This window comes from Cynocephalus volans, chromosome 1 (assembly GCF_027409185.1).
Source record: "Cynocephalus volans isolate mCynVol1 chromosome 1, mCynVol1.pri, whole genome shotgun sequence".
NCBI classification, from domain to species: domain Eukaryota; kingdom Metazoa; phylum Chordata; class Mammalia; order Dermoptera; family Cynocephalidae; genus Cynocephalus; species Cynocephalus volans.
Window position 1 is genome coordinate 263232725 of NC_084460.1, and position 11655 is coordinate 263244379.

Below are 11655 nucleotides of genomic sequence, written 5' to 3' on the forward strand. Positions count from 1 at the left end.
TATTATTAAAATTAAAACATGCTGAAGGTTAAGCAACATTTTTTTTTTTTTTTTGTCGTTTTTTCGTGACCGGCACTCAGCCAGTGAGTGCACTGGTCAGTCCTATATAGGATCCGAACCCGAGGTGGGAGCGTCGCCGCGCTCCCAGCGCAGCACTCTACCAAGTGCGCCACGGGCTCGGCCCGACATTCTTTTATTTATTCCTGTAGTGTCTAAAATAAAATATCCACAGATTTTTTTAATGCTCTTTTGCTTAAAAGCTTCATAGACAAAGATCAAATTTTAAAAACAGAAAAAGTCACATTCCTATATAAAGCTAAGAACTTGTTCAATGCTAAAAGTTTTGCTCTGATGATGTAACTCTATGAAAATAGTCCAAGACATACATATGTTCTTTCCACCAATTTACTTCGGAGGATTGGTATGTATTTTTGAAATATTTATGAAACATTGTTTCCTCAGATAAAAATACAATGTTCAAACACTAGCAAGTAATTTTACCACATTTTCAAAAGGGAGTAGACTGTCAATATCCTTATTGGGTCTACCAATGATAGTATCAAAAAATAAGTAACATATACCGAGTACATATTTTGTGCCAGGCACTATATTAAGTGCTTTACCTGACAATTCTTAGGTAATCCTTACAAAAACCCTATGAGGTAGGTATTATCATTATTCTCAGATGAGAAAACTCAGGAAGAGAGAGATTAGGTAACTTGCCCAAATTGCTGGTAAGTGGTGAGGCTGTGATTGAACCCAGACAGAATGACTCCAGAGCAAGTATATTGTAGTGCCTACAGGAAAGTAAAACTTCATTATTTGTATCATATTAATTCAGGATTTGTGAAAACTCAGACATGACCTGGGCTAAAGTTTTTAGGCTATAATAAATTGTTAAGCAATTTAATGTAAAGGAGTATCTGATTTAATCTACTTATTAAAATGTTTTCAATAACTTAGAAATATAAACAACCATATAATAACATTCAAATTGTGTTATCTTTTATATTTTTAATGAAAACTGCCATCTTCGTAGTCACTCAATATATTTAATTGAGGTAATATAACTGCTGTTTTTAAATACAGTAAAACTCTATTGAATTTAGTTCATTATTACAGGGAGATACACAAAACACCAAATTGGGAGCATTTCAAACTCCTGCAGCCTTACAGTTCACTGCTATCCCCTTCATAAGCTAATCTCCAACCATTCTGTTTTGTTCGCAGTTTCCAGACCACAGAAATCTTTCACTTCTGAGTCTTTGAATATCTTGTCTTTCAGCCTTGTTTGCCTTATCCCTGCTTACTTCTTACTCAGCCTTTTTTAAAAAAATCTTTTTTTTGATGGGTGGTGGTCAGTAGAAATATAATATACAAAAGAAAAAAGCATAAAGCATATTTTAAACTACCAACATTTGGGTACCTACTATCCATTCAAAATTAGAAAATGGCCAGCACTACAGGAACCTCCCATTCTACCCTTTCTTTTTTTTTTTTTTGTCTTTTTTTTTGTCTTTTTCGTGACTGGCACTCAGCCAGTGAGTGCACCGGCCAGCCCCATATAGGATCCGAACCCGAGGCGGGCGCGCCGCTGCGCTCCCAGCGCCGCACTCTCCTGAGTGTGCCATGGGCTCGGCCCCATTCTACCCTTTCTAATCACAATCCCTCTTCCCCTTTGCACTACCTTGACTTTTATGGTAATTACTTTCTTGCTCTGTTTTTAGTTTACTACCCGAGAATGTGTCCCTAAACATGTTACAAAGTTCAGTTTTCTGATTTTTTTTGAGCTTTATATAGAGAGAACCATAGAGTATGTACTCTCATGTGTGTCTTCACTCAACATTATGCTTGTGAGATTCATCCTTTGTAGTGAGTGTAGTTGCAGTTGTTTCTCCATCTTCACTGAAGTATGGTAGGGGTTGGCAAACTCTGGCCTGTGGCCTGTTTTGTTACATGTTGCTATGGCTGTTCAGTACTTGGATGGAAGAAGTGAGTAGTTGTGCATACAGAGACCACATATTAACCATGTAGCCCTCTGCAGAAAAAGTTTGCTGACTTCCGCAGTATAGTGTTCCATTGTGTGAGTATGCCATGATTTATTTTTCCATTCTCTTGTTCTTGGAGTTCTTGGTTGTCTATTACAAATAACACTTCCATGAACACTCTTGTATGTGCCTGATGGTGCGTATGTGCACACATTTCTGCTGGGTATATCTTCAGGTAAGTAGACAATGCCAAACAATATTTTTTCAAAATGGTTATAACAATTACCAACACAAGGTGTTGGCACTTTTTAAAAATTTTATCCATTTTGGATGATTTGTAGTGGTATCTCACTGTGGTTTTAACATGCATTTTTTCTGATTACTAACAAAGTTGAGCACAGTTTCTGTTTCTATTGGTCCCATGGATTTCCTATTTTATGAGGCCCCTGCCCAAGTTCCTTATCCATTTTTCTATTGGATTGTTTTTTCCTTATTGAATTGTAGTTGTAGTTTATATAAAATGGATATGAGCCATTGTGAAAGTCCCATTCATTCTTTAAATCTCAGATGAGAGTGCATTGCTTCTAAGGAGCCTTTCTGGATCCTACCAGAGGATCTTCTTTCGAGGTGCTCTTCTTTCTGCTTCTACATCCTTGTACTGTTATCATAGCCTGTATCACAGTGTATAGTGCATACATTGTAACTGCATGTTTAGTTATCAGTTTCCCTCACTAGGATGCTCACTAGATGTAAGTTCATGGAGGGCAGGGCCTAGGCTTTATCTTGTGTACTTTCTCTTAGCACAGAAGATCCCAAGTAGGTGTTCATTCAAAGAATGAATAATAGTCCCCCCAGATATAAGAAGCATAAATGGAAAATAACAACACAATGTAGATAGCTGATAGAAATGTACACATATTGTCTTCTAACATCAACATCTTTAAACTGGGTCAACAGTATGCTATTGACATTCCCTCCTTTTCCAGTTCAGAATGGAATCTTTCTTTCCCACAATAGTTTAGATTTGTGAGGTTTTATTATTTTTCTGAACCAAAATATCTCATCATATCAAACACAATGGAACTCCTTATATAGCTTTTTAACCTGGTAGGACGATAGGGTGAGGCACCATCACAGGGATTATATTGATGTTTTAGTAGATTTAGTAATTTTCATTAATTTCTTTTTCATAGCACTTTACTTTTGAAAATCCTTTGACTGCTTGGAGAAATGGCCAAGAACTTATTAGACTGAGATAGATGTAGAAAATTTAGGTGGATCCTCATTTCTTCCTTTTTTTCTTTTTTTTAAAACCTTTATTGCTGATCCTTTATTAATCTCTCGTTGATTTTTTACTGCTCTCTCTGCAGTGCTCCATCTTTATTCATCTTGAAAATTTTCTAGCATCTAAAATTACTGACCACTTCTGGCTTTTGAAACCTTCCCCTTCCTTGTGTTCTCTGGTACTATAGTCCTGATTGTTTTCAGTCTCTGCCATTTTTGTTGAGTTGTTCTCATTACAACTATGCCCAACAATTTAGCCCAAGACACTTGTGCTCTGCCTATATTCCCTCTCTTAAAGACTTTATCTATTTTAATTCCCCCTCAAAATCACCACATCCAGCTATACATCTACAACTGCCTCTATCAGGGTGTTCCATTGCCACCTCAAATGCAACATGTCTGTAGTGGGATTGCTCTTTGACCACTCACCATATTTCCTTTGGGGCGCCCCTCTTTCTGTCAGAGGCATCATTATTTCCATAGTCACTTAGGCTCAGAAACGGGAAGTCATCCTAGATTCCTCATTCTTTCTGTCTCTCTGTATTAAGCCATTCACGGGCTGAGTTCCTCCTTCATAACATCTGTTATATCTACCCCTTGTGTTCCAGCCTTACTGCTGCCCCACACCTGTGGGTCCTTATCATCATTAGCCTTGGTCATTATTAGCTTTTCTCTTTGCTTCCATCCCTCCTCACTGCAATCCTACATTGATCTCCTTAAAACACATGTCTGTACCTATCAACAACTTTTTCAAAAAGCCTTTACAACTAGTTATAATCCAAAGAATTGAGTCTTAACCGCTTAGCCAAGTCAGAACCTTCCATACTCCATTTATTTCCAAACTTATTTCCTGGTTCTCCCCTATGAAACATCCTTTGCCTCACTGTTCTGTTAACTAGCCCTCGAACATATCTTAACCTCTTAATCTTTTTCTGTTTATCTAAGCCCTACTTTTTCTTCAAGGACCAGTAGAGTCCTAATCCAAGTTCCGACTGATCTTACTCAAAACAGATTTTTCCTTTTTCTCACACTTCTTGTAGAACATCATTTCCTCCATGTGTATCTTGTATTGTAATTTTTCATCCTTTCATTTATTCATTCATTATTGCAACAAAATGTATTGACCATCACTTATGTGCCAAACACTGTGCTAGACACAGGCTATACAAAGATGGATAAGACATAGTTCCTGGCACTGAGGAGTTCATGATCTTGTTCATTTTGACCAGGTGGAATATAAAATACTCGAGGGCAGAAACTGTCTTATTCCTCTTTGTATTTCCAGTACTAGTCAGCATCTTCTACAGACTACATACATAATATGTGTTTATTGATGTTAACAATGATGATGAAAGACAAATAGAGTTTCTTATTCTAACAATAATGAAACAAGCTAGAGACTAGCACAATTTTATTCAATATGTTTTACATAATTCTACTTTAAATAAGAAAGCTCTTATCCATCCTTCTGTTGGGTTTTTACTATTGCAGAAACTCTTTTTACTCATAGAGCTAGAAATACTCTAAAAATCCTTAAGGCTATTATTATTCAGATTGTTTTCTGGGATTGTACAAGGAAGTAAACTAAACCTTTTGGATCATTTGCAGAGTTAATTTTTCTTTAAGAAATTCTATAATAACATACTTATATACACATATCATACACTCTCAAACACACATATGTGGATATACTATAAGAAATCTCTACACAATTTCAAATTTGCACTGACAAGAAGGAGTCAAAAGCTGTTAATGAGCTGCTACGTTATCATAATATGGTGAAATTATACAATAATCCAGAAAACACATCACAAAACTTGTACTGAAACCCCATGAGTGTAGTTGGTAAACTTGGCATATGGCTCCAGAAAAATTTAGCCATGGATGAGACATTAAATTTGTTGAAATAAGGGGTTATGTTTTCTATTTCTTCTATAGTCCCTAAAATACTTAGGATAGCAGTGTACACAGGAACTACTCAAAACACATTTGTCGGGTTATAGTTAAACAAATAAATAATTTTTTGGTCAGGATAAGAAAAATGTGTATGAAGCCTGAAGTGAACATATAAGTAACCAATAATTACCATATACCAGAGGAAAAATGCGGAAATTATTTCAATGACCTGAACAGGTTGGTCAAAAAATTTCCTATAGGACCTATAGGGACTGGGTATAAAGGAGTAAAGAGACCCAGTCTGTCTCCAGATGTGGATACAGAGGGTGTTCTCACAGGGTGGATAACAACTTTTATTAAGGTCTTACCAAGTACCAGATACCTTTCTAAGAAGGTCATCCATCTTGTATTATCTCCTTTGATCTTTAGAACAACTCTATGATGTAAGCGCCATTAGAACCCTCACTTTGCAGATGAGGAGACTGAGATACAGCAAAGTTTACAAATTTGGCACAGTTAGTTAAACAGCCTAGATTCAGGACCCAGGAACTGTGACTCCAGAGCCCTGTTGGCTTAATGACTATGCTATTATTTCTCCTGTGAACATGCAAATAATAACTTAAAGGCCAAAAAGAAAAAGAAAAAAAAAAGTGTGGGAAAAGGAGAGAGAGAGAGAGAGAGAGAGAGAGAGAGAGAGAGAGAGATAAGTTGTTTAAGTTGTTTGTTTTCTGGGTGGAGCTTTGAAGGTGAAGGCAGAGAGTAGAAGGCAACAAGCTGAGTTCATTCATAATAAAGGGGATAACTCTGAAATGTTCTGCATTGAGACAAAAGTAACATTTCATTCTTCTAAAGTAAGTACACTGCCATGGAAACCTGGTGTAACATTATTTAAAAAATGTACTTGTAAAATTATTATGAGGTGGGAGAGAGAGAAAGATGAAATTGAATTAAAAATAAATAAGTTGTTGAAGATAATTATAACCATCATTAACACAGGGCACTGGGAATTTTCAAAGGATCTCCTCCTCCTGTGCCCATTGGGACTGCACTCTCTGTCCCATGGCCTCTATTTGGAAAAAATTGAGGAAAATAATGTACGAGACAGGCTCATCATGTGCATATACAGCTGTCACTAAGCCATTTTGTTTCCTCAAGGGTTGCTCACTGCATGGTGGCTTCTCAGAAGCAGAGTGCCACTATTCAATATTCCTTCCAGCAATCCCAGGACAGAATTACCAGTGCCAAATAATAGAAAGCTGGCATATTTTAATCCATTCTTGACTCACTCCTTTGTACACTGGAGTGGCAGGTGGAGGTCAGAGACAGCAGAAGAGAGGCAGGGAAATTATGATCTGAGAAGTGGTTTGTGGAGCTCGGTTGATGCTGAGAGTCCTGGCTTCTGAAGCAAAGGCAAAAGCAAAGATAAAAACAAACACATGAACAAAAAACCAAAACAAAAACATGTGAAAGAATTGGAGAGAAATGGGGCACCAGGAGACTAGGCGCCTGTACCAAATGGGAACCAGGTGCAACTTTAAAATAACGTGCCTGCTTTATGTGTCAACATTTGCACACTATGCTCATACTTACATTTTCTAGTGCAATACTCTATTACCTACTCCAAACTCCTAGAGTGGAAGGTAGAAATTATACTTCTTTCACAGAGAGAAGGACTTCTGTTAACAACAAAACCAAAACGGCTTTTGAGTAAAGCTGTAGGTCCTTGTGACTTGAGGATGACTGCATTTCTACAAATTTGTTTGAGACGTTAACATTGTTGGAAGGAAATGAATCAGAAAAACTTTTTAATTCATTTTAATTCCAATGATGCTGCTGGATTGTGCAGCAAATCTTAACATGCAGATCAAAATGGCTCTGGCCTAAATTTTATGAATAGACAAGGTTTCAAGGTTAAGGAGCGTGTGTTTGTGTCCTATGGATTTACAGAAACTAGTCCTAAAAATAATTGACAAGAGAAATCAAAGGAGCAAACACAGAACAACATTGCAAATATTTTCCCAAATGATAATTTTTGGAAAAGTACAGAAAAAGTTCATACAATTGTTTGGTTACTTCTCTGATTATCACCATTACGTTAATCCACTTTTAACTTGCATTTAAAAAGAAAATTAAGAATACTAACTCTTTTGTCTTTTGGTAGCCTTTGCTGTAGATAAAAATATAAATGTGAACATGTTAAAAGTACATGTACAGATTTTGTGTATGTTCCTGGAGGGGAGTTTGTTTGCTGGCCAGCTCTATTTTTGACAAAGAAAAATGGGCTGCTCTTGCTTCTTGCACAAAGATTCACTGTTTCCAGAGCAAACCAACCCCCTCCCACCAAAATGGAGAACTTGTATTTAAGTTGGAAAGAAATTAAGCTAATACCAATATGATAATTTAGTTAGTAGAAACTTTCTATGAACTGAGTAAAATGTGTGGCTTATTAGAATTAAAAATATAACTTTATAATAATAACTTAAAATCCTAATATCTGAAAATTTTAACTGTAAGCAAGATTCTCTAAATTTCGTTTTTAGTACCCTACAATTAAAGATATAGTTCTTTTTAAAAGCGATTTTGTCTATGCAGTTGTACAGTATTCTAAAGTTTCCAAAAGAAATGAGTCAAAGTATTTGTGAAGTCGAGATGCCTCTGTTCCTTTCCACAGAGCTGCCATCTGGGCTTGTTTATTTGTGTTTCCAACTTTCTGGAACAGAGAGTCTCTATTAGGGACAGGGCACCGAGCAAAGGAAGTGTCTTACAGGAGGTTACTTTTCTTTTTTCTTTTAACTATATTTTCAAATTTCAAGTTTAGTTTGATCAAAATATCAAATAACTAGCACAATAACAGAATTTAACACAGTCAGAAACCTCAGAATTGTCTTAGCAAACAATCTTCTACAATATGATACAAGTAATATTTCCTACATGCTACTCTCTTCTGCCTCTCAAATCTTTTTCAAAGCACAAATTGTCATTAAGGCTATAGCTATTTGGCCTGGAAATCAAACCTTTTTCATAAATCTTACTATAAATAAGCATTTGATTTAAAAATGAGAGAAGTATTTCCAAGCAGTTTCTCTAATTTTATAAAGTACATATTAGCAATGTTATGAAAAACAAAACAAAACAAAAACAAAAACGAAGCAAACAAAACAAAAATCTTTCAAAATATAATTAAGAAAAAAGCATTACTGTTAGATTGATTATACAACCTGATTATAAAGAACAGCTTAAAGATTCACAAGCCAACACTTAAAAAAAATTAGTATTTGAAACATTTGACAAATAAAATAGAAGGAAAAAGTACCTTGTAAAGTAAAATCCAGCAATACGTATTCGTAAGCAAATTCTGTCTTTGTTTCCACTTGCGGTCTCTTCAGGGTAGAAAATATTTTTCCAGGGCTACTATCATCAGGGTCTTCTAGTTTTCTAAGTCCGCACCCCATGGCAAAATCTGTAAGGAATTAAATTGCAGGAAAGGGGAGGGAGAGCAGCAAATTCTGTTGTATAAGCTGCGAAAAGATAGTTACAGACTTAACTGCTTTGATTTTGTTTTCAGCGAAACTATAGATACCCAAAAAGAAAACATTTGGGTCCAAAGCAAGGAGCTGAAGACTTTTTCTATCCATTTTTCTGTAAAGTCACTGAACCCATGATTAAGCTACAGCTCCGGGAGGCTGGGCTTGGTTTTAGAGAAACATGCAAGCTGCTACAACTTAGTGGAGAATTTCCATGCCACGTCAATTTACAGCCAGCCCCCTACCAGAGTTCTGTCGCTCAGGGCACCAACAGTGCTTTGTCTATTCCAGTTGGCTGAATGATAAAAGAGGTGTCCAAAAACGGAAATAAAAAGGCAAATGTGCAACTCGGATGTAATTATCTACAAGTAGAAGATATATTCAGACACAGTAGCATTACAGTTCTTTTTCTGTTTTTTCTCTTCCCTCTGTCCTGTGCCCACCCTCCTTCTTTCCTGCTACTACCAAGAAAGCAAAAGGGGCGGGGGAGAGAGAGGTGGTGGGGAGAGAGAAAGAGAGAGAGAGAAAGTGAGAGAGAGAATGGATTCTCAACACAGTTGGAAATAAAAATTATTTCCAGAAAGGAAGTCAGCTTTATGAGAAAACTTTCTGGAGTCTAAAAGGAGAAAAGTAAAGTAAAAAACCAAAAAGCACCCTAGTCTTTAGGTAGCACTCTTGAGGATTTCTTTCCACATGAAGCTTCTGTTTGCTGGAAAAACCGTATGCTGATTATGCCAAGTATAAAAAAAGATATTAAAATATTTTCATAAAAAGCCTTTACTTATTGCAAAAAAGAGACTGATATGTGGATAATTAGTTTCTTCAACATCCTTAAATAGTTTAAAACACTCTGCTACTAGATGGCTTATGATGGTAACTAACACAACACTTTTATAGGTCTCAAAGTATCCTTAATTAAAAAAAAATAAAAAACAATAAAACTGTGACAATTCATTCAGTGTTATAAATTGCCATTATCTGAGGTTAAGAACAATTTATTATGGACCACTTGTAATGAGTGTTTATTTATTGCATTTCACCTTTTATAGGTCAGGTGTTATGGTGCACGTATCAAAACTGAGCCCTGATATCAGACTGCTTGGGTTCAAATCCTGCTTCTAAGGCCTACTAGAGATGTGATCTTGGACAAATTACTTGACCTCTTCAAGTTTCAATTTCCTATCCTATAAAACGGAGTTAATAATAGTACTTACAAGCTTATTATGAAGGCTGAATGAGATAATCTTATCTCCTATCTTAACATTCCTGGCTAACAGCATGAAATACATTCTTTAATATGCGTACATTATAAAACAGAGTTGGGAGTAGTAGTAGGAAGAAAGTGATTCTGCCACCACTCCCATTATTTACAAAGTAATGATCACATTTGAGAGTCTAGAGAACACAAGCCTGGGAAGATTTTTCAATCACATCGAAGAGTGCACATGAAAACTCTCAAAAGGGGGGTGGATTATTTGGTTTGTAGATCACTATCACCTTTTGTCTCTTCCTTCTGCCTACTTGTTTTGAAATATTTTACTCCTCAGAAGTGTTTTTAATAGAGGAAAATGCCATAGTCTTTCTTGCTCAAGGATAAGCACGGTCAGTGATAATTTCTGGGTAAATTTGGCTAAAAAGGCAGCAGACTCTGACCCAGTGTGACTCATTTGACTATTCGCAGTGCTTTTGTGCCTGTCATTTTTCATGTCCTCTTTTGTGTGATGGGCTGTGAGCTCCTATATGGCAGAAATGGAATCTATGAAGGTCACTCGTACCTATTGCAGTGCCTTGAAGATTATTTAAGTACCCATTATATTTTTTAAGTGCCTGCTATATTCTAAGCACTGAACTACATGCCGGGTCCACAGAATGATTAAATATGACTTCCGCTCTAACGAAACTTATGGTTTAGTGGGAAAGACAAACTTATAAACAGATAATTTCAATATAACTTGAAAGATAGAAGTACACATAGGATGTGATAGACACCCACCCTATGTGTAGGATGCTATAGACACCCAGGCCTCTAATTCAGCTTGTAAGATGATATCTGAGTTGTCTTCAAGGATGAATATGTGTAAGATGGATAAAGAGAGGCAGGGAGCATATGCCAGAAGGAGAGAAAAGCATGAGCAAAGTCATGGCATAGTGAAGCCATCTGGCATGTTCTAAGGAACATGAAGTAGTTAAGAATTACTAGAACACAAAATGTGAAAAAGACTAAGCTGTAAGGGAGGCAAGGGCTAAGCTGTAATGGGCTTTGTATGCCATACAAAGGATGTTTTGACTTTATTTTGTAGGTAACAAAGGAGAGTCAAATAATCAAACAGAATAGTCAAATGGGGAGTTTGAAGCAGATAAGTAACATCAGTTTGCATTTTAAATTGATCACTGTGGCTGCTTTGAGGAAGATGGTTTTAATTGGAGCAAGGATGGAGGGAGACCAGTCAGGAGGGTAATGCAACAGACCATTTGAGACCTGATAACTGAACAAATGAATGAATGTTGTGCATTGGTAGGTCCTTAAAGAATTTCCTTGATGTTGGGAAAATAGAATAGTTTGGTCAGGGCCCTCAGCTCGGGTCCAGTGGGTGTAGTTTTAGCACATACTTTGTAAGCAAATTGTGTGTGTGTGTGTGCATGTGTGCATGCGTGTGAGGAGTTAGCCTGCATGTGTGCCAATGTATCTTTTTAGTGTTGTTGCTATTCTTGTGTTCTTCAGAGAGAGAGAGAGCGAGAGAGAGAGAGAGAGAGGAGTTTTAGTGAAGCAGGTGGGTGGGCATCCGCCTCGGGCATCCACCCTGTGTAGCCATGCTTTCCAACCTATGGCTCCAAGGACCTTTTGGCTGGTTACCTAGCTTATAGACCTGCGTGAAGGGGTCTGGTGACCCAGGCTGGTATGTGAAGGGTTTGTGACCCAGTCTGTGAACGGGCTTGAGGGGTCTGTGAGCTCCAGACCCAGC

The 11655-nt window shown here is 36.9% G+C and overlaps 1 protein-coding gene across 1 annotated transcript in view; it reads right to left on the minus strand.

The window, feature by feature from the left end:
- Window positions 1-8620, minus strand: part of RFTN2 (raftlin family member 2) — a 55367-nt gene extending 46747 nt beyond the window's left edge. The window contains exon 1 of the mRNA XM_063080342.1: window positions 8482-8620. Coding sequence (XP_062936412.1) covers window positions 8482-8620 — 139 coding nt within the window. The remainder of the gene's footprint in view (window positions 1-8481) is intronic.
- Window positions 8621-11655: the final 3035 nt, after the last annotated feature.